Source organism: Solanum dulcamara, chromosome 8, assembly GCF_947179165.1.
Source record: "Solanum dulcamara chromosome 8, daSolDulc1.2, whole genome shotgun sequence".
Classification (NCBI taxonomy): Eukaryota; Viridiplantae; Streptophyta; class Magnoliopsida; order Solanales; family Solanaceae; genus Solanum; species Solanum dulcamara.
Window position 1 is genome coordinate 68,792,349 of NC_077244.1, and position 23,868 is coordinate 68,816,216.

The 23,868-nt window shown below is 31.1% G+C and overlaps 1 protein-coding gene and 2 pseudogenes across 1 annotated transcript; all 3 read left to right on the forward strand.

The window, feature by feature from the left end:
• The first annotated feature begins 5,258 nt into the window (after nt 1-5,258).
• LOC129900117 (acid phosphatase 1-like) lies at nt 5,259-7,077 on the forward strand (annotated as a pseudogene).
• Nucleotides 7,078-7,633: 556 nt separating this feature from the next.
• Nucleotides 7,634-8,531, forward strand: LOC129900118 (acid phosphatase 1-like; annotated as a pseudogene).
• Nucleotides 8,532-17,345: 8,814 nt separating this feature from the next.
• Nucleotides 17,346-18,806, forward strand: LOC129899359 (acid phosphatase 1-like). Its single transcript, XM_055974300.1, has 3 exons — nt 17,346-17,810; nt 17,993-18,202; nt 18,426-18,806. The coding sequence occupies exons 1-3, from the start codon at nt 17,395-17,397 to the stop codon at nt 18,598-18,600; spliced, it is 801 nt and encodes a 266-aa protein (XP_055830275.1). The 5' UTR covers nt 17,346-17,394; the 3' UTR covers nt 18,601-18,806.
• The last annotated feature ends 5,062 nt before the right edge of the window (nt 18,807-23,868 follow it).

Here is a 23,868-nt window from a genome sequence, read left to right on the forward strand (position 1 = left end):
TTCATTTAGGAATAGATATTCTTTGAAGTGTCTCTCCAGGCCTTTGATGCTCATATTTTACCTGCTGACAATTTGGACAATGGGCAATAAAATCAACAATGTCACGCTTTATTCTGCTCCACCAATAATGTTGTCTCAGATCGCGATACATCTTGGTTGCACCAGGATGTATAGAGTACCTCGAACTGTGAGCCTCTGCAAGAATAGTCTGAATCAAATTATCAATACGGGGCACACATACCCTCCCCTTAATCCTCAAGATGCCTTTCTCATCGATCACAACCTCTTTGGCCTCTCTCTGCAAGACCATATCACGTATTCGGCTCAGCTTCTCATCATCAAACTATTTTTGTTTAATCTTGTCGAGGAAAGAAGATCTTGCCTCTACACAGGCCAAAACCCTCCTTTCTTTGTCACTTCCAACCTCATAAAGTCATTAGCCAGAGTTTGAACCTCTCTAGCCAATGGACGTTTGGAAACCTGTAAATGAGCTAGACTTCCCATTCTCCCTGCATTTCTGCTGAAGGCATCGGCCACTACATTAGCTTTTCTCGGATAATAAAGAATAGTGATATCATAGTCCTTTAGCAATTCCATCCACCTCCTTTGCTTCAAATTCAAGTCTCTCTGAGTGAACACATGTTGTAAACTGCGATGATCTTTCAAGACTATGCCAAAGCCATAATATTTCTCCGTCACCATCTTGACTAGGGATTAAAATTATAATATCTCACATTAAAAGAACTCCCTTAAACTGTGGAAAAATTTAAAGGAAAAATATAACCACCTGAAGTTGGTCATACTTCCACAAGCACATCATGATTGGTTAAATTTGATATTAATGAATTTTAAAAATATAACTAAATATAATTCTGCCTTGTTTAGATTATAGTTCAATTAAATTTATGCAAAGAAGAAATTACTAAGCAAGATAAACTTGAAAAAACATACTACACATGTCCACCCGCGAATATGCTCTTGTAGCAGTAATATCATAAAAAAGGTTTTAAAAAATATTCTGAATTAATTTTTCACTTTCTGATTGTTGAACGCCACAATGAACTACTAATAAAAAATTATGATAGTCGATCCGCTGGTTCTGTCACTCCCTGAAGTGAATCAGACAAATAATAATCAATGAGAAAGAGGTAATGGACTCAGTCGTGGTCGTGGTCGAAGAAGAAATTATAATCATGATACTCGGCTGGCACCGAAAAATGATCAACAGTATAAAAAGAAGACTGAAAAGACAGAAGCTCTACCAAAGAAAAATTGAGAAAGTATATGTCATAGATGTGGAGGTATGGGACACTGATTGCGAACTTGTCGATCGTCAAAATGTCTAGTTCAGCTAATCAGGCATCCTTGAAGAGGGCAAAAAATAATCCAGAGACAAATTTTATATCTGAAGATAATATTGAGCCTATGCATCTGGATGTAGCTGATTTATTTAATTTTTGAGAAGAAAATATGAATATTGATAAGCCTAATAATATTTAAATAATTTCTTTTTTATTTGTGTGTACTAAATGATATTTCTAGTCCATGTAAATAAATAAAATTTATGTAATGAGTCATGTATTAATTATAATATTTACCTTATTTCTTTTTAAAGAGAAATGAATATGCCTCAAATTTTGTTTGGATCAATGATCAATCATGAGGATATTTGTATAATTGATAGTGGAACAACTAATGTTATTTTTAAAGATGAGAAATATTTTCCAACTTGCTTAGAAGAAAAGCAAATGTTACTACAATTTCTGGTAATTCAAAAATGATTGAATGCTTTGAAAGAGCTATTATATTTCTGCCTAAGAAGATAAAGATTGTTATAAACGGTGCACTATTCTCTTCTAAATTCTCAAGAAACTTATTAAGTTTTAAAGATATCCGCAGAAATGGATATCTTGTTGAAACACTAAATGAAATAAATACTGAATATCTTGGTATAACCAAGAGTGTTTTAGGCGAGAGATATATTTTGAAAAAATAATCAACTTTGTCATCTGGCCTATATTCTGCAAAAATTAATGCAATTTGAGCACATTTGATCATAAATCAGAAGTTTACTGATCTAAATATATTTGTGCTATGGTATGATCGAATAGGTCAACCTAGATTAATAATGATAAGACGAATCCTTTAAAATTCAACTAGACATCCGTTAAAAACCAGAAGATTTTTACAAATAATGAATTTTCATGTGCTGATTGTTATCAATGCAAATTAATTGTCAGACCATTAACCTTGAAGGTTGGCATCGAATCTCTTGACTTTTTAGAGCGTATACATGGAAATATATGTGGACCTATTCATCCACCTAGTGGATTGTTTAGTTATTTTATGGTCCTAATTGATGCATCATCTATATGGTCTCATGTGTGTCTCTTATCATCTCGCAACCTAACGTTTGCGAAGTTTTTAGAACAAATAAAAAGATTAAGGGCGCAATTCTCAGATTATCCAATTAAGGATATTCATCTTGATAATGCTGGAAAATTTACATTCCAAGTTTTTGATGATTATTGGTTGTGCGGTATACGTGCCTATAGCACCACCACAAAGTACAAAAATGGCCCCTTAATTAAGGTTGTGCATTTATGTTGGGTTTGACTCACCCTCCATAATTTGATACCTTGAACCGTTGATTAGAGACTTATTCACTGCTCGATTTGCAGATTGTCGGTTTGATGAAATAACTTTTTCATAATTAGGGAGAGAGAAAAAGGAACCCGAAAAAGAAATTACGTGAAAAGTTTCATCACTATCTCATTTTGATCCACACACCCACACATGTGAGTAGGAGGTCCAAAAGATCATCTAGTTACGGAAAATAGCAAATCAAATGCTAGATGTATTTACTGTTTTGAAATGGATAACGAAGTCACATATCCCTCTAGTAAATCTGCCTATCCGGATTGATATCACAAAAGGACCATCTACTAGTATCATACCTTTAAATTCCAAACACGGCTGAAGTGTGGTAGACCATTGGGTTCAAAGGATAAAAATCCTAGAAAGAGAAGCGTGAGGGATAGCAAAAATGATACTACAAAAGAACCTTCCGAAGAAGGTCAAGATTTGAGTAATCTTGATATTTCTGAAGAGATCAGTGAATCTGACACTCAAGTGAATGAAGAACTTTCAATAAGTTCTACCGATAATGAGATAAATTTAGATCAATAAAAAATTATGGTGGATAATATTTTTGCATATAATGTTGCACTTAACCTCATGCAAGACAGTGAAAGTTTTGAGCCTAAATCCATCGAAGAATGTCGACATAGATGTGATTGGCTAGAATAGCAAAAGACAACTCAATCAGAATTAGACTCACTTGTTAAACGTGAGGTTTTGGACCTGTAGTCCAAACCCCTGAAGGTTTAAAACTAGTTGGCTTTAAATGGGTTTTTGTGCGAAAATGAAATGAGAGAAATGAAATTGTATGACACAAGGCATGCCTTGTTGCACAAGGATTCTCTCAAAGATCCGGAGTTAACTATGAAAAAACATATTCACATGTTATGGATGGAATAACTTTTCGATATCTCATCAGTTTAGCTGTACATAAAAATCTTAAAATATATCTAATGGATGTAGTTACAACTTACCTTTATGGTTCACTTGATAATAAAATTTACATGAAAACCCAGAAGCTTAAAATTGCTTGAAACATGTAATAAGTCTTAGGAGATATACTCAATGAAATTGCAAAGATCATTATATGGTCTAAAATAATCAGGGCGTATGTGGTATAATTGCCTTAGTGAGTACTTAATAAAAGAAGGTTATATAAATGATGTCATTTTTCCATGTGTTTTTATTAAGAAAACGAAATCAGAGTTTGTTATACTCGCCGTTTATGTTGATGACATAAATCTCATTGGAAGCCCTGAAAAGGTCCAAAAGGCAATTTAATATCTAAACAAAGAATTTGAGATGAAAGATCTTGGAAAGATAAAATATTGTGTGGGTCTGCAAATTGAACATTTAGCAGACGGGGTCTTTGTCCACCAATCTGCCTATACTGAGAAAATTTTAAAATGATTTTACATGGACAAAGCACATCCATTAAGTATTCCAATGGTTGTTCGATCACTTGAAGTGGAAAAAGATCTATTTCGACCTCTAGAAGAGGATGAAGAACTTTTTGGTCCTTAAGTACCATATCTTAGTGCAATTGGTGCACTTATGTATATTGCCAATGCAACCAGACCTGATATAACATTTTCTGTTAATTTGCTAGCAAGGTATAGTTCATCCCCAACGCAAAGGCATTGGAACGGTATCAAACATATTTTGCCATACCTAAAGAGTGCCATTGATATAGGTTTATTTTGTACTAACAAAGGTTGTGCAGATCTTATTGGTTATGCAGATATAGGTTATTTATCAGACACACATAACGATCGATCTTAGAGAGGCTATCTATTTACACATGGAGGACTGCTATATCATGGCGATCTACAAAGCAGTCTATTGTTGCTACTTCTTCAAATCATGCTGAAATAATAGCAATTCATGAAGCAGGTAGTGAATGTGTGTGGTTGAGATCGATTATCAAAGAAAGATGCCACTTGAAAAATGATGTCGAAGTACCCACAGTTATATTCGAATACAATGTTGCGTATATAACTCAATTGAAAGGTGGTTTTATAAAAAGAGACATAACGAAAGATATTTTACCAAAATTATTCTTCATACATGATCTCTAGAAGAATGGTGATATTGATGTACAACAAGTTCGTTCTAGTGATAATCTTGCAGATTTATTCACAAAGACATTACCAACATCAACTTTTGAAAAGCTACGATATAAGATTGGAATGCGTCGTCTCCAATATTTTAAATGAAGTTTTCATCAAGGGGAATAAAATATGTGTTGCACTCTTTTTCCTTTAACCAAGGTTTTGTCCCACTGGGTTTTCCTGGTAAGGTTTTTAATGAGGCAGCAATCAAGGCGTATTATTAGATGTGTGTATTCTTTTTCCTCCATTAGACTTTTTCCTACTGAATTTTTTCTAATAAGGTTTTAACGAGACACAACATCTATGGGTGTTTAGAATAATTATGTATATTATTTCTTATAAAAAATTTAATGAGACACACTACATGTGGACATCCAAGGGGGAGCGTTATGCTGGTGGTTGTCCCTTTCCCTCTTTCTTTTCCTTCCTTTTTCTCCACATTTTTCTTCTCCACCATGCTTTGTCGTCCAAGTTGATTCCTCAACTTGTATCAATCTCAGATTTGCAATGGCTATAAATAGTCATTGTTTCTATATAAAAATTATATCTGCTCCTTATTTTCTTTTAATCTCTCTTTCTTATTATGCTAAGTTAGTTTATTTTATAACACTTTTATAATTTTATTAAGATCATAACATAAGGTCTTTCACTATTCTCTTGTTTTTTGCAACTATAGTAACCGTGGCATTAGCCTCTAATGTGGAAGATGAGGTCATAAGCCAAGTGGTAGAAATTCACCGTCTAAGGCTATAGACCGGTACTGCTGGTTACCACGTCCCACAAATGGACTGTCTTAGCTGGAGCCTCGCCGTGGAAACCAACAACCTCAAGGACTGGAAATTGGTGCCTAAAGAGTGTACAAATTATGTAGGTCACTACATGTTAGGCAAACAATATCGACGTGACTGCGAGGCCGTGGCCGATGCAGCAATTGAGTATGCCAATGGCCTTAAACTTAGAGGAGACGGAAAGGACGTTTGGGTCTTTGATATTGATGAGACCACTCTCTCAAATCTTCCTTACTGTTAGGATAAAAAATAATTAGGTGTCATACGGAAGCTAGCAAAGCAAACCTCGAAAGACTACAAGTAAGAAGACAAACGAGAAATATATCAAAAGAGACACAAACATTTAATGTGGTTCGGTCAACCGACCTACATTCACAAGAGGAGATGAGCAATCCACTGTAAATAGTAGAGTACAAAATATCGAGAGAAATAACCTCACACAAATCACTTGGAATACAAAGAGGTTCACACAAGTGATAACGTATCACTTGTGGAACAGTTTCTCCCCCTCCCCCCACAAAACTATCAAAGCCCGTTAGGACTACATTGTAAATACTGTCATGTTAGAAAGAATGAGAAAAAGGACTAGCTAAATCGGGACAAACACCCAACACTTACTACGCTCGATCTGATGTTGCCTTTGGGTAAGGACCTCGTTTTTCTTCCGTACATGTTTGTCAATCATACATCAAAACTAATTTCAGCTCAGCTAGTATAAGTGGTCTCATTATGCTTTTTATTGTTAATTTTCAGGGCAAAAGCGTTCAACAGTACGAAGTTTAATGCGTGGGTGATGGAGAGAAAAGCACCAGCAATTCCAGCAACACTTGGTTTATATAAGACGGTGTTGTGTCTTGGGATCAAGCCCGTTATCCTAACAGGAACTCCAGAGTTTACCAGACAAGCCAGAATTACCAATCTGAGGAAAGCCGGTTACACTTCTTGGTTAAAGCTCATATTAAAGTAAGTCTATACCTTTTTAATTTCCTACTCCCATTATTGGATAAGCTGATATTAAAATTGAGATTGAGATCAAAATGGAAAAGCTGATATTAAATTAAAAGTGGTTCCGGAATGAAGATAAAGGAAGGATCCCATGCCTGAATCCTCTTACTTCACATTCAAGGACTATAGAAATCATTATACGGGGTATCTCGTAGCTCAGGGACTCCGGAAACTGCCATAAAATGTATCGAGGTATAACATCAAGGAAAGACTGAAGACGGCTAGATCAGCCCAATAAGAAAAGAAGGAACCAGAGTTAAAAAAACCAGTTAGACGCACTAGATGTCAGCCCGACCATATAACTTGGTTTGCAAGCACCTCTATTTCGGAAAGCTCCTCCATTTTGTAGTAACTCCTTTGACTGCCCAACATCGAAACCAGATGCAATTGCAGTGGCAAGTGTATTTGAGTGCTCATCACAGGGCTGAAGTGGCCGCGAGTGTAAAAGATCACTTGGATTGACAAAGTTGCACTCCATTGCCTCATGTTGTCGATTACTCCCTGCAATGTCATCACCTTCTTCGCTCGAGGGGCGACTCAAAAATTTTAGTGGCCTAAGGTCAATTTTTTTTTATATTCATGTGCAAAGTTGTTAGTATAATTCTTAAAATGTTATTTTTAGATGCAAAGTTTTTAGTTTTTATATGATTTTTTTAAAACCTTTTTTATAAATAGTATTCCATTCATTTGAATTTGTTTGTCTGATTTTTAATTTACAGAGTTTGATGTTTTAAAAAATAAATAAAATGTTTGAATCTTTTAATCTTAAACTAAAGATACGTAGAATACACGAAAGTCTTAAACATACTAGGTAGAAAATTGAAATTAAAAGAATGACAAAACGAAAATATATTTTTTTAAATGAACTAAAAAATAAGACGAACAAAATTAAACAAACAATATAACATATTTTTTAAAAATAAAATCTATAATAATCCTATTATTACTAAAAAGTGGAGCCACTTAAACAAGTGCCTTATTTTTCAACAGGTTGGCCGACTTTTCCTTATTTTTATTGTTATCTCATTTGAGGGGTCGGGTTGGTGGAGAGCTTCTAATTAAGTGGAATGTCAAAGCCTCGCCACGCACATGGCTGTTTATTTATTCAATATTCAATAAAATCCTGATCCGGTATCTTCTTCTTCTTATTGTTTATTTCTAATATCCTTGTCGTTAATTTAATAATTGTAAGAAGCATAAAATTATGTGAAAATTAAGTGTTATGATGAATTAATAAAATACATGTACTACCTGCCAAACACGATCTTTTTTATTGTACAATAATTGACAATTAGTAAATAAAAAAGAATTTAACAGTACGTAAACAAATAAGAGAGAATCAAGTGATAGTAGCCGTGGCATCGGCCTCTAATGTAGAAAATGAGGTCATAAGCCAAGTGATAGAAATTCACCGTCTAAGGCCACAGACCGGTACTGCTGGTTACCGCGTCCCACAATTGAACTGTTCACCGTGGAAACCAACAACCTCAGGGACTGGAAATTAGTGCCTAAACAGTGTGAAAATTATGTAGGTCACTACATGTTGGGCAAACAATATCAACGTGACTGTGAGTATGTAGCCAAGCAGGCTATTGAGTATGCCAAAGGCTTCAAACTTAACGGAGATGGAAAGGACGTTTGGGTATTTGATGTTGATGAGACCACTCTCTCCAATCTTCCTTACTACGCTCGATCTGATGTTGCTTTTGAGTAACAAAAAAAATCAATCATAGTAATTTTTTTTTATCGATCTCATACGTAATTTTGTGTAGGGCTATTGCATTTAACGCTACAAAGTTTAATGAGTGGATGGGGGAGGGAAAGTTGCCCGTCATTCCTTCGATACTCGATCGTATACAAAACACAGTTATCTGTAGGGATCAAACCCGTTTTGATAATAGGGGCTTCAGAGACTTTCAGACAATCAAGGATTGACAAACTCAAGAAAGCTGGTTATAGTAACTGGCTAAAGCTCGTACTAAAGTAATAAGCAATATATACTTCTAATCATCTCCTTATAATTTGAAACTCTAGTGTACTTTAAGATATCATATTTTACCGGTAGTGAAATGTTCTTATAACCATACAAAATATTACTCATCATGACATATTTCAAAGTCCCTGACCCTATGTACTACATTGGTTGATCATCCTTAATTCTAAGCAATTTTAATTAAACTTGCTAATTAATAAAGGGAGTAGCTTTTTTTATTTTGCTACTGTTCCAGTAATGATGTATCATGTCTTTGACTTTCCTTTTCCCCCTCCCTTTGTCATAATAAAGAATTTCTCCAATTATTTTTTCCCCTCTTGGCAATTGCATTCCTTTATCTTATAAATAAACAAGACTCTAGAGAGTTAGCACGTTCATTAATTAAATAATTAAGCTTCTTTTAGTAAAGAACTACTAAACGTACAAATAATGAAAAAGGGAGAAACTACTTTTTGGTGAAAACAACAACTCATATTGTCATAGATTTCGAAATTTCAAAAGTGTCGCATAAATTAAAACGAAGGAAGTATTTAATTTTGTTAACTATAGTATCTCTTTCCGACTTGAATATTGCATAACTTGTATTTTCATTTAATGATGAAAATATTTTTCTTATTAAACAATCTTCAACACTATTATCATCATTAGACTTGACACAATCATTTGTTACCTGAGCCTTTTCCACTAAGGCCATACTAATAGAAACCGCCAGTTGTGCATATTTTTTTTAATCTAATAATACAATGGTTGAGATTTGGGAGGACGAGTTAGATCGTGTATGAAAAATGGTAATGGCATAATTTGGAAGCAGCCTGTTGTAAATTAAAAAACTAGGTGGGTTGTATACAATTACATGAAAAAACAAACAAAATATAGTTAAATTAGGCTGTTGTACATTAAGGACAAATAGAAAATTGTCTATTTCTAGTAGCCCAACATCTTACGGGTAGTTTGGTAGAGTGTATAGAAAAAAATAATACATGCAGTAGCTTTGTGTGTTATTCGTACCTTGTTTGGTATATTTTTTTCAGTGTATGTATAACTAATGCTTGCATTACTAATACACTCTGGATCGTTTGATAGAGTGTGTTAGAAAAAAACAATACATGCATTAATTAAGTGTATTAGTAGTATCTTGTTTGGTACACTTTTTCATTGCATGTAATTAGTTATTGTCACGACCCGACCTAGGACCTAGTCATAACACGGCGATCGAAACCCCAAAGGGCTCCAACCAAGCCTCTTGTACATATCATAAGGTAAAGTAAAAGCGAAAACATCATAAGAGAGTCTAAACCATGAATAGTAAATGAAGAATGTCACATGACAACATAGACTCGAAACATTTGTCCAACTTGATGTCTCTACTCGTAAGCATGGGCGGGGGGATAAGACATGTCCCTAGCTCACCCTCAATATGAAACATAACAAAAGTCTTTGAAAACGATAGTCAACTCGATGACTAGTCCTCGACAAATGAGGACTCACCACAAACACCGCCGGATAGAAAAGTTTAACTAGCCACGTGGACGAATATGATCTTCAACCTCAACTCCTACATTATGAGACAATGTAGAAAAAAATATGCATTAGTATGTTGGAATGTACTAAGTGTGAGGGCATGACATGCAACGTAAATCATGAGATGCAATGGTCAAGTAAAAGACATGATAAGATGAGATAAGTAAAGTCATGAGAAAATTATATTGACCAAAGCATTTTAAAAAGCATAATTTAAAAATCATGGCATACATAAGAGATTATACGTAAGTGGGATAGGAACCATAACCGACAATAAGCCAATGCGAGCTATAACATGGAATTCTATTGTCTCCCCATACAACGAAGAAAAGAGGAATCTACTTGTCAAGGTAGACTCTACCCCGCAAGGCGGGTCATACATACGTTATATGTGGATCCAATAGCTAAGCCATGAAGGAAACCTACGGTGGCACGTAGTTTAAGAGACATGAGGTTGCTACTAGGGCTTTTGGTATGGCCCCAACCTCAAGTCCACTCGGTGCTAAGTCAAATTCCACGGAATACATACATCATAAAATCATAATTTTATATATCATAGTCATGATCATATGTTTGAAATGATAGAATAGCTCATTTTCGTAACATACTCGTAATGTGAGAATTGTCCTTTCATCATTACAATTATATCTTCATAATTCATATAGTTAGGCCCTAAGTCACCAATAGGGCCCTAAGTCACCTTACTTCATAACTTGCATGAAATTCATACCATGACCTTAGAGTATAACTCAATTGCATAACCAATTGACTTAAAAATCATGTAATTGACTTGAAAACATGCATGATCATTTACTTTCTATCAATTCATACATAAGTCATAAATATGGAATCATTAGAAAGTATAATTGAAAATACTCATAATTTACATCACGAACCTTAGAGAAAAATAGGAGAATTCATGGAAAACTCTTCAATTCAATGCAATAACCATCAAATTATATCAAAATAGAGTCATAGTCATAATTTGAATCATAATTCATGCAATTCGGATAGAGATCATAAAACCTATAAAATACAATATTTTAATTTGATAGAAAACTTGAGTGAGGAAACCAAATAATTTGGAAGAACTAGAGATTTTGATGGAGAGCTTGAGTGAATTTACTTGAAGTCTTCAATGAAGTCCTTGAGAGTCTTTTGTATAGAGAGAAATATTTGAGTAGGTGAATTGTAGAAAAATGAATAGAATTAGATGTTTATGTTAATTTATAAAGCTGAATTAGGTCCTAAAAACGTCTAGGTTCATTAGCTAAGAATTAAGAAAAAGTCTAAAGTGCCCTTATTAAAAACTAAATTCGGCCAGAAAACCATTGCGAGATCCACGACGCGGAGGTGAGCAAGTCCGCGACGCGGACTTGCTGCGCACTTTACTGGTTTGCGCAGTTTCTTTGAAAAATCTATCTTTTGATATACAGGCCCTAAAAATCCACCGAGACTATTTTTCCGCAGGTTTTGACCCCTTAATTGATATTCCGAATTCGAATTTGTCAAAAAGATTAAGGATAATATATTACATGAGCAGTCTATTCCCAAGGCATTCTTAAGGCACTTGTGAGCATTTTGAGGAATGTTACAGTTATACACTCTATTGTGTATTAAGGCCTGCATTACTAATACTATGAATTTTTAGGTATTAGTACTGCAAGGGGATTTAATGATTGCATTATTATGGTTAAAGACCCAATTACCCCTCAAAATCCCTTTTACATCTTTTTCATCATAATTATTGAGGATATTTTTGTAAATAATTATTTTTATGCAATGCATGTTATTTTTTAGAAAAAAGGCTCAAATATGTCATCGAACTTTGAGAAAAGGCTCATTTATGCCATCAGTTAAGAGTTTGGCTCATCTATATCATTGTCGTTTGAGAAAATGTTCATCTATGCCTATATAATCATTTTCAAACTCTCTCTTTCTCTCCTCTCTTATTCTTCCTAAAAAACCACACCCATCAACAAATACAACAAAAGTCCAACACCTATACACTACAATTTCCTACACCTATACAACCATTTTCAAACTCTTTCTCTCTCATCTCTAATTTTTCCTAAAAAAAATACTCTCATAATATTTATTTTTCTTCTCCACTCTCTCCCTCACCCTCACTATAAATAACACCAACTTTAACTCTTCTTCACTACTTTTATCCCTCTCCTTCATATTTCTCCATTAAAACCAACCAACAACCACCAAAATCCTCTTCTTTTCCGTCCAAACACACTTCATTTTTGGTCCCATAGCCAATGAAAAAATCTCTCCGTCAATTTTTGAGGCCTCCCCATTTTAAAAGACGGAAATTTAGTTAAGTTTATATATGTTATGTTGTTTGAACGGACTAATTTATGTTTTCATTTAGTTATAACTTTTGCTAGTGGACTGAAATTAGATTTTCTTCCTTTTCTAATGAATTGCCTAGTTATAGAGCATTAGTTTTGTTTCGTTTTATGTAAAGTGATATGTGTAGTGGGTAAAATTATTAATTAATTCATAATTTCACATATATGATATTTTTGTTGACACGCATTTATTGTATCATTGTTTGTTCTTATTTTTTTTATACTTATCGCTATTACTTTTCATATTGTTAGATTATTTCTTAAGGGGTTTTAAATTATTATTATTATTGTTTTCCTACCATTAATGATATATGTATATTTTATTGCTATGATTAATTTTGGGTTGACTCACTTTGGTTATTGCTTTGTAATTAGGGAATTGTTTACCCTTTGAAATTTTTATTTAAATCAACAGTGAATATATATTATATTTTTGTAAGTTAAAATTGGTCGATGAAGAAATTACCGTCGATTTCTAAGGCCTCCCATGTTCATAAGACGGGTTTTATTTTTATATTATTATTATTATTTATTCATTATTAACACATTTACTAAGTGTCTTTACAGGTGTTGGAGCACAAACCGACTGATATACAGTTCATGTATATCTGATATACAAGAAAACTGGTGGCTGTATACACTGATGTACAGTGTATATATAGCTGCGATATACAGTGAAATTGTGCTTAAAGCCCAAAACACAGATGGCCCAACAGCTTAGTGCATGCGTATAGAAATTAAGTGTCGGGCCATATTTACATGAAATATTTATTGTTTATTTATATTGATTCAGATTGTAATAATTTATTTACTTATGTTATTTATGCTTGCTTAAATATTAATTTTAATTTATTTTAAATTAATTAGATTCCCCTAAAGATAAACCAATTCATGTTAATTTACTCTTTAAATGATTTTCTACTTTTACTTAGTCATTCGATGAATTTTTTTTACTTTTTTTTATATATACACATGTGTATTATTTTCAAATGTTTAAGTTTGATCATTTTTCTAAAAATAATAATAATTTTAAAGTCTTCGTTTCCTTTTAAATTAATATTTTCAAAAGTTAGTCAAATAATTTTTTAAATCGTCGGATAACCGCGCGTTAGCGGCCACTTTGAATGCTTAACACCTTCTCAAAGTGGAAATAAGAACCTCGTACCTTTTTCTCTGAATTTTTAAGACTTAAATCTGTTAGGGTCTTTTAAATTAAGTTTTCTTAATTTCTTTAAAAAATTAAGTGGCGACTCCTCTTTTACTAAAATTGATTTTTTCTTATAAAGTTGAAATTAATTTTACACTCTGTCCATTTTCGACGTAACACTATGTATAATTAATGCAAGCATTACTAATACACTTTATTTAGCATTATTTTAATACACTCTACCAAACGACCCCTCTATTGTGTATTGAGACATGTATTACTAATATCCTGAATTTCTATGCATAATTAGTAATGCAATAGGTTCGAATGCATATATTAACATGATTAAAGATACAATTGTATCTCAAAATCTTTTCCACATCATTTTCACTAGATTTGTAAAGAATATTTTTGTAAGCAAATATTTTTCTTTAAATTTTTTTTAACAAACTCAAGTCATCAAATTGAGAAAGATTATGTAGGAGAGATTTTAGAAGAAGAATTCATGCGACCAATGATCATATTTTGAAGATCTGTCAAATTGGATATACCTCAATTTTGGATGCATTCTTTGTATTTCGAAATCAAATATTTACGCTTCTTATATTATAAAATTCTACACTCACCTTTTATAAGATATATTCTAAATTAAGTATATTAAATTATGATTATTAAAAGATGAATTCGAATTATGAACAAAAAGTTTCTTATATAGTTTTCAAATAATTTTTAAGCGAAAGAACAAAATACCAACTAAAACAAAATGATATTTATAATTAGTAAAAATATAGAAAACTTAAATGTTCAAAGTATAGGAAAATTATTACTAATAGTCACTATATCTTATTAAGTAATTTTTGGTCATTTCTTATTTGTAATTTTCGAAAAATAAATGTTCAAAAAATAATTTTTGTAGTTTAATCAAATGAATGAATAAATATTTTCAGCACAAATATTAATCTTCTACGATATTAAATTTCATAAAGCCTAATACATACAAACTTCTTATTTATAATAATTAACTTGTTAATAATTCTATTTTAATACATTTGATTACAGAGACATATCTCATAGGGGGTGTAACTGCAGTATTTCATATAGTATATGGGGCATAAATATTTGATTTTAAACTTTCATCCCGGTACAGTATTCAAAACTAATCATACTATAAGAATGTTTACTGTAATTAACCCAACTTGTAAATGACGTAATTTAGATACTTTAGATTTCAAACACTTTAGAAATTTTACATCCGCCAGGCACAATGACCATACTTGAACACGTGAAACTGCAATATTACCTCCACTTCTTATTTGATGTGACACTCTTTAAGTTGGCATAATATTTATAAAAAAAGAAAAAATTTAAAATTTGTGATTTAAAAAAATATTTAGATATTTGTGTGGTTAAAAATTATATTATTTAGAAAAAATTTAAAATTAAATTATTTTAATTATAATAGGGTAATATTTTTTTAAAATAGACTAAAAAAAAGAACAAATAGCAGAAAGTATTTAAAACTCAGACTTGCACGGCTCTTTATTTTAATTTGGAAAAAAAAGATTAAAAATATCCTTAAACTATTTGAAATGAATAAAAATGTCTTCCGTTTATAATTTGGTTCAAAAATGGTCTTACCGTCAATACTTTGATCCATAAATGCCCTTATTATTATTTAATGAGTCAAAAATGCTCTTTTTCAAATAAATATATTATTTATTTTCTTTTTGAACATATTTTTTTCTAATAATATATTTTTTTATTAGCAAATATTTATTCTACTTTAATTAAAAAATTAAAATTAAAAAAATACTTCTTATTTTATTATAATTATTTTTATTGTAAAATTACTTTTAATTGTAGGTTCAACGATCAAAAGTTAAACTGTAACATTATAATTTAACAGACTGGAGGGTTTTTTATTTTGTTATTATCTCTGTTAAAGGGGTTGGTGGTGAGAAAGTGGGATGTCAAAACCATGCCAGACCGATGGTTATTTATTCGTTCGACAAAATAACTAAGTCAAAAGTCATACAATCTTTTAACGTTTAAAGAAATTCTGCTTATACGTTAAAAATAATAAAAGTTTGTTTAAATTAGTTTTTTAAAAAGTAGTTTTTAAATTAAAAATAAAAAATTAAATTTAAATAACTTTTAAGTCAAAAAATAAAAAGTAGAGGGAAGCCTATTTTTAATTTTTAACTTATTTTAAGTCATTTTAAACTTATTTTAAGTTATTTTTATATTTGTCAAACACTTTCAGAAGTAAAAAACTGACTTAAAAATAGATTTGACCAGCTTTTAATTATGAGTAAGTCCATTCATATAGGCTCAATGATGTTTTAAATTTGAGAAAATAGCCAAAAACCTTCTCAAGCTATAACCGAATTTTCAATTACACACTCAATTTTCACGGGGTCCTATCACCTACCTGAACTGTTTAAAATTGAAATTATCATCTCCCTAAATGCTTGTGTGGCAAGATGAGTGTATTTACTCTCTTTGAGAGAGTGAAGACCAAAAAAAAATCTTAAAACTTTATTTTTTCCTTTTCTCCTTATTTTTCATTTTACTTTTAATTTTTTATAAAATATTTTTATAATACATTTGACTTTTTGTTAAACATAATCGGCAACTCGTAAATAAAGTATTGCAAATTTGGTGTGATGAAGACAAAGAAGGAACACAATAAAAAAAAACTAAGAGGAAAAGAGACGGGTAATTAAACTCGTTAAGATGTTTGAAGGATGGTATAAAGTGATGAAAAAATAAAAATGAACAAGGGAATGAAAAACAAAATAGAGAAAAAAAAAGAAATAAAGTAAGAATAAAGATCTCTTTGTAATTAATGAAAAATTGGATAAAGAGAGAAAAATAATATAAAAAATTTAAAATGACAGCTAAGAATGTGGTTGTCTAGTTTTAGGGTGGTATATATTCTATTTTTAAAAAAATCAGGGGGTAATAGGACACCCGTAAAGTATATGTGTGTAGTTAAAAATTCGATAATAGATTGTGGGGTATTTGACTATTTTCTCTTTTAAATTTTTTATTTTTGTTAAAAATAAATGGTATTTCACATAATTAAAAAGACATTAATGATTTATTAATATGATTTACAGAACCAAAAAAATACTAAAGAGCTACATTTTTTTAAAGATATAAGATAAGTTAGTAAAAATGCATTTTACTTTTTTAGTAATAAATATTTTTTGTAAGAGTTGTATCCAAATTAAAAACACCACATAATGAAAGGGGTAGTAAATTCTTTTGTTTTTTTCTAATATCGATGTCATTAGTATAATAATTGTGAGAATCATAAAAATACGTTAAATTAGCTCAAGAGCTTGTTTGGATTGGTTTATAAGTTATTTTCAGTTTTTCTGAATGTTTGGCTAGTCAACTTAAAGTTATTTTGTGTTAAAAATAAATTTTAAAAAATAATTAAATCTACTTAACTTATTTAAAACAACTTATAAGCCCCAAAAAATAAGTTAAGCCCAACAAAAAATGTTATTACTCCCTCTGATTCCAAATAAATAACTTTTTCAAAGCCTAAAAACGTAGTATTAATTATTTCCTCCATAATTTCTTATCTCTTTAATGAGTTTTTAAAATATCAAAGGAAATAAAAAATAGCCATAGAAAGCCAGAGAATGCTTGTCCTGTCAAATCATAATTCATGTTGTGAAACACGTGATCACCAAGCTGTTTGATTGCTTTTGAGACAATTGAGATTAATGAGGCTCTTATTTAAGCCACCCTATCCCATGCAATGAGATCTCACCTCTTCTTTCTTTTCTTCCATAGATTTTGTTAAAACCATAATATGAGGTCTTTCACTTTTCTCTTGTTTTTTGCTACTATAGTAGCCCTGGCATTGGCCTCTAATAATGTCGAAGATAAGGTCATAAGCCAAGTGGTAGAAATTCACCGTCTAAGGCCACAGACTGGTTCTGCTGGTTATACCGTCCCACAATTGGACTGTCTTAGTTGGCGTCTCGCCGTGGAGACTAACAACCTCCAAAACTGGAAATTGGTGCCTAAAGAGTGTACAAACTATGTAGGTCACTACATGTTGGGCAAACAATATCGCCACGATTGTGAGTATGTAGCCAAGCAGGCTATTGAGTATGCCAAAGGCCTCAAACTTAGCGATGATGGAAAGGACGTTTGGGTATTTGATATTGATGAGACCACTCTCTCAAATGCTCCTTACTACGCTCGATCCGACGTTGCTTTCGGGTAAAAATAATAATAAGAAATTAAACATGATTATTATTATTTGAAAAGATTTCATAAATAGAGCTATAGTAGCGTCTAATTTGAAAACTTAATATACTTGTGACCAACTATATATATGTTTTCAAAGTAGAAGCTAGATAGATATATATGTGAACAACCAGATCCGATGCATTTTTGTGCAGGGCTAAACCGTACAACCATACAAAGTTTAATTTGTGGGTCGCGGAGGGAAGAGCCCCAGCTATTCCTTCGATACTGGGTGTATACAAGACTGTGTTGTCTCTAGGGATCAAGCCTGTTTTCATTACTGGGACTCGAGAGAATTTTAGACAAGTAAGGATTGTCAATCTCAAGAATGTTGGTTATAGCAACTGGGAAAAGCTTATACTAAAGTAAGCAATATGTTCTACTCATCCCCTTTTAATTTTTCATTTTAATAGGTGTTTAGAAAAATGACCTTTTAATTCTATGTACTTTCAAATTTCATATTTTCACTGTTAATGAAATGCTCTTATAACCCCACACATATATATATGTTATTATTACAGTATATATTTTTGTTTATCGTTTTAATTTATGTAAATTTGTTTGACCGGATGATTGATGACTTTACAGGGTAGAAAATGATACGGGATCAGCAGCGCAATTTAAATCGAGCAAGAGAACAGAATTGGTGAAGGCTGGATATAGAATTGTTGGTAATATTGGTGATCAATGGAGTGATCTGATTGGAGAAAACGTTGGAGCTCGGACTTTCAAAGTCCCTGACCCTATGTACTACATTGGTTGATCTAATTATAGACACCTTATCGATCGTATTCTCTTTCTTCTTATCTATTTTAAGCATGCTAATTAACAAAGGGGGTAACTTTTTTATTTTGACATGTGAGATGATGGTATAAGCTCACTCTTCCACTATCATGTATCGTCTTTTGACTTTTGCTCCCTTTGCTATAATAACCCTTTGCTATAATAACGGCTTAGTAATTGCTTCAACATTTTAATTGTTTTCCTCTTGGAAATTTTGTTCCTTTATTTTAAAAGATGCACATCTCTACTTTTTGGCTCATTGTAGTCGAGACACTAAAACGATCATATATGACGTTCATTAACAAAGAATTAATAAAAGTACAATAATAAAAAAGGGAGAAATTGCTTTTTTGCTATAAAAATGAGCAACTTATAACAAAGAATTAATAAAAGTACAATAATTAATAAGGGACAAATTACTTTTTGTTATAAAAATAACAACCCATACCTAACGATTATAGAAATCGATCGGTTTGTACGATGTGATAGGTTTAGATGTTGAAAGGTTTTCATTAAATAATATGTTTTGCCATCTATGTATACTTATGCACTTTCTCGGTCTTAAAATATTCTCATCCTTATTACAAATATTTATCTTAAAATACTTACTTCCTCTATTCCATATTAGTTGAATTTTAAAGATAATGCACACATATTAAGAAAAATATTCAAGAATAAAATTTGAATCATATTTTTCTCTGTTACCCTGTTGTTTAATCGGCATCATAAAGATGATTAGATGTGAAATCATAAATACAAGTAGTCCATTATTGGAATATAACTTTGTAAGTATTGTAGTCTACTCCTACGAAATTACAAACCTTCATTAATAAAAAGGGTAAATATAGAAAAAGTTTCAAACATTTCTCTTGAACTTTGAACAATTCAACTATTTTTAAACAATGAAAAAAACTCTAAAAATTCAGTTAATATGAAATAGAGGGAGTATTATTTTTAGAAGTTCAAAATAAAATTAATTTTATTTATCTTTAGTAGTAATTTTGTTTGAAGACTATAAAAATCTTAATTATGCCACATAAATAAAGATATCAATGAAGTGATATTATATCTAGACATAATAAATAAGGGTAAAATACTCCCTCCGTTCCTTTTAATTAGTTGTTACAGATTTTTTTTGAGAATCAAACAATATATATGAACTTTGACTAACATTTTAAAATGTCTCTTTTCATAATATTGATATGAAAAATATTGTAATTTATTGTATAGTTTCGAAATATCTACATTTTTATTTTAAAAGATCAAATTAATATAATTTAATTTTACTTCAAAAATTAATCAAATTAATTTTCAAAAATCGAAATACAACCGCTAAAAAGGAATGGGAGGAGTATATAACAATATCCCTCCTAACTAATCTTTCTTAAAGGACGTGTAGATAAAAAATATGATTAGTGTTTTGAGACAAAGGTAGTATATGTCAAATGCACCAAGGTATCACCTATTAACTTAATTAGTATTTGGTCATAAATTTTGAGAGTAGATTTTGAAATTTTCTTTTGAAATACTTATTAATTGTCTATGAAATTTGATCAGATTTTAAAATTTTAATTTTAAAATATTTTTCAAGTTGCCAAATTTATTTTTGAATTTTTGGGACTTCCATTTCTAAAACTTCAAACTTTTTTCGAATAAAATGCATGTCAAAATATTATTTTTAAACTTCAATCGCTCAAATTTTAAATTTCTAACTTTTATATTTATGATCAAAGTACGAATTAATATATTAAAAAGTAGGCCGTATGAGTATGTCTGCTATTATTCTAAACCACATATTCTTCTCTATAATAAAAGACATAAAAAAAGACGAATAATTGTGATGGTGGACCCATTATTAGGATTTTGGTGACCATAGCTTGCATTTTTTATTGCAACTAGTACGTGCGTGCCTAGCTATTCAGAAGAAATATAAAAGACAATATAAAAGACAACTAGATAGTGGTTACCAGTATGTGATTTGTCAAATTAAATGAAATTATCTCTTGGCCTGATTGGCCCATCTTTAAGTACGCTAGAGCCTAGCTGAATAAGTTAGCTGAATAATTTTTTTGCCCCTTTTTTGGATACCGTGAAAAATTAGTAAACTAAAAATAACATTTTAAAAATTACTTATAAACAGCATAAATTGAGCCTATCTCTTTTTGATGTCCTGTATATGTACACCACAAGTTAATGGATCAGGTCCTTTGACAATGTACGAAAATTAATGATTAAAGTAAAGAACAAGAGAGTTTACATGAAAATCTCCTTCCTCAAATACCACCAACAGTTCCAAAAATTAAAGAGCTAAGATTCAGATTAAAAATCCTTGCAAACATAAAAATTGAACTCTTAATCCCTCCTCCTTGTAACAACTCTATTACAAAATAAAACTAAGCATGCAATAACTCTATTGTCAGTGCACCAACTAACTCTAGTTGATATAGACTTTAATCAAACTCGACACAACTAACTCTAGCTATGGACTCCATGTAATCAAAATGCAAAGTGAAATGATCTATATTTCTTTATAACACAGGAATGGATATTACAATATTAGGATGCAAAACACAACACACAACGAAATAACTTGAGACTTTCCATCGATAACTTTATCAGGTCTGTCGTCGGCCTTGGCATTAAACCACTATCTATGCATATATTTTCAGCCTGGACTGACAAACCCTTGCTGTTTTTGTGAGCTCGTTCTTGCTGGAGAGAGAGATTCTTGCTTTTCAAAATCGGTTATGCAAAAACTAGTTGTTTCTTATCAAAGTGAGTATAGTATGGACAAAACAACTGCCCTTTTTTACCATGTCCACCAATCACAATAGGTGTGGCAGCTTTTACAGCTTTTCCCATTCCATCCTGGACAAACGTTACTCATATGATCAGGTTCCTCTATCAAATCCCATAATTTATTAAATAATTAAAATTTGAGAATAACACTTTTGTTTATAAGAATAAAAGTTGGACAGAATATATTGTTATTAAAGTGATTTGTTTATAATATTTCGACTTGTACAAATATTGATATAGTTTAAAGACAATTCTTTATACATGATGGGGTTTTTCTCGCTTTTGGCATACCGTCACTCCTACAATTCTTTATCTTGAAGGAAGGCGGATTATAAGTGAGAACAAGTATAGTATGATGTCAATAGTAAAAGCTCCTTCATGAGTTAATATTCCAGGTCAGTTTTTCTATTCCTCCAAACAGGACAGAGAAAGTAACTTTTGGGTCCTTCCCAATTTATAATACACATAGAGGTAAATAATCCATACTTCAACGAATTAACAAAAGAAAGAGTAACTACATTAGAAGAATCACTACAAGAGAACTAGTTTTAAAAATATCTTGTGAGAAGAGGAAAGCTAGAGAAAAAACTTCATTATCTAACTCAAATTAAAGAATGAAATGTGTTGTGATAAAAATGAGCATTACAAACTATATACTATGTGTATACAGGTGGGCTGGGTATATATAAACAAGACTAACCCTACTACAAATTACAAGTATGAGGGAGGTTTATATTGGACCTGTTATGGACAAGAAAACATGGCTGGTAGGAGTATTAATTTTAAATTATTTTCAGGGAAAATTACGCGGATTGGCAAATATATATTACTACTATATTATGTTATAAGGATATAGTTTCAATTAATTACGCGAATTGGCTATAGTTTAATGGAATTTGCTATTATACAAATTTGGAGGCTCATATCCAAATCTGAAAGCGAATATACAAATCTGGAGCGAATATATACAATTTCTTTGAAAGCCCAATTTGTATAATGTAGCGAGATATATAAATGAGAAAAACCCAATTTGTATAATGCAATAAGATATACAAACGGAAATTGACATAACAACTGAAACTATAGCTATGGAATGTAATTAAGCAAATTTAAGTTAAGAAGCCTAATTATATTTCAAATCCTTGATATTTTTGAAAGTTCCCCTTATTATCAATTCATTTTCAAATATGTGAGATGACTTATAATAATTAGGAGTGATATATTTATCATATTTCAAGAAGTGTTAAGTTAACTATGAACAAGTAAATATGAAGAGAGTATATTTTAACATATATAAGGTTGTTACATAAAAAATAAAAAAAAGGTTTGCCAATAACTATGCCTAGTTGTACATAATATGTACTCTCCATGCATAAACATAAAATTGAGATTTGAAGATTTTATATATTCGCTTCCAGATTTTAAAATTCATAAATAATAAATTAAATTAAATAAGCCAAGGGGTTGTCCATACAATAGTATAAAATATTAAACAGCGAATTGAATACGTGATATATCTACTACCTTATATTTAAATTTAACCATATATAAGTATATAAAATGTTCAGAGAAGAGCCTAAAATGCCCTTCAACTATTTGAATTGATATAAAATTATCCTCCGTCCATCTTTTGGCCCCAAAATACCCCTGACGTCAAGCTTTTGACTCAAAAATACACTTATTTTTAATGGTCCATACTCATTAGGTGGATGGGAGGGCAATATTGTACCAATTCTCATAGTTTAAGGTGAGAATCTTGTTCACACTTTTAAATTTTAATTTTTTTAAACTTATGACAAAATAAGGAAGAAAATAATGAGGACATTCATATAGAAATAATTAGTTCAATAGGAGATAAGTTAATAGCATTTTTTCTTTTCTGTGTACCCAAAATTCAAAATAAACGAATAAAAGGCAATCTTTTCTCCTATCCCCGCCCTTACCCCACCATGATAATAATATAAATTAAAAGAATATGAACATCTAGGATCATTTCAAATTTGAGTCTCTGATATCCTAATTAAGAATAAGAGATTAAAAAATAATAAAAGGGGGGAATGAACAAGATAATTGGATAATTAATAGGAAATTTTATGTTAATACAAAATAATAATATTTTTTAGATGGACATTCATACGTGGATTTTAGATGGATCCCCAGTTATGAGTTGGGTTATAATGAATTGGGTATTAATCTAAAATAGGCCAATAGAAATATATCATGAAATTAATATTTTTTGAATATTATTTTTAACCGTATCAGGTTAAAATATAAATTATATGTGATTTTTGTTATTTATTTGAGAATGGTTTTAATTTAGATCAATCAGATTAGGCAACATAATAAATAAATATTTAATGATTTTACGTTAGGGGAGTGGTTAAAAATAAGGACAAATATGAGCCAAAAGGTTAATATTGAGGGTATTTTTGACCCAAAAAGTTGACGT

Coding starts and splice junctions, on each gene's coding strand:
- LOC129899359 (XM_055974300.1), top strand. CDS start 17,395: ATGAGGTCTTTCACTTTTCTCTTGTTTTTTGCTACTATAGTAGCCCTG. Junction 17,811..17,992: donor CGATCCGACGTTGCTTTCGG/GTAAAAATAATA, acceptor ATTTTTGTGCAG/GGCTAAACCGTACAACCATA. Junction 18,203..18,425: donor TGGGAAAAGCTTATACTAAA/GTAAGCAATATG, acceptor ATGACTTTACAG/GGTAGAAAATGATACGGGAT.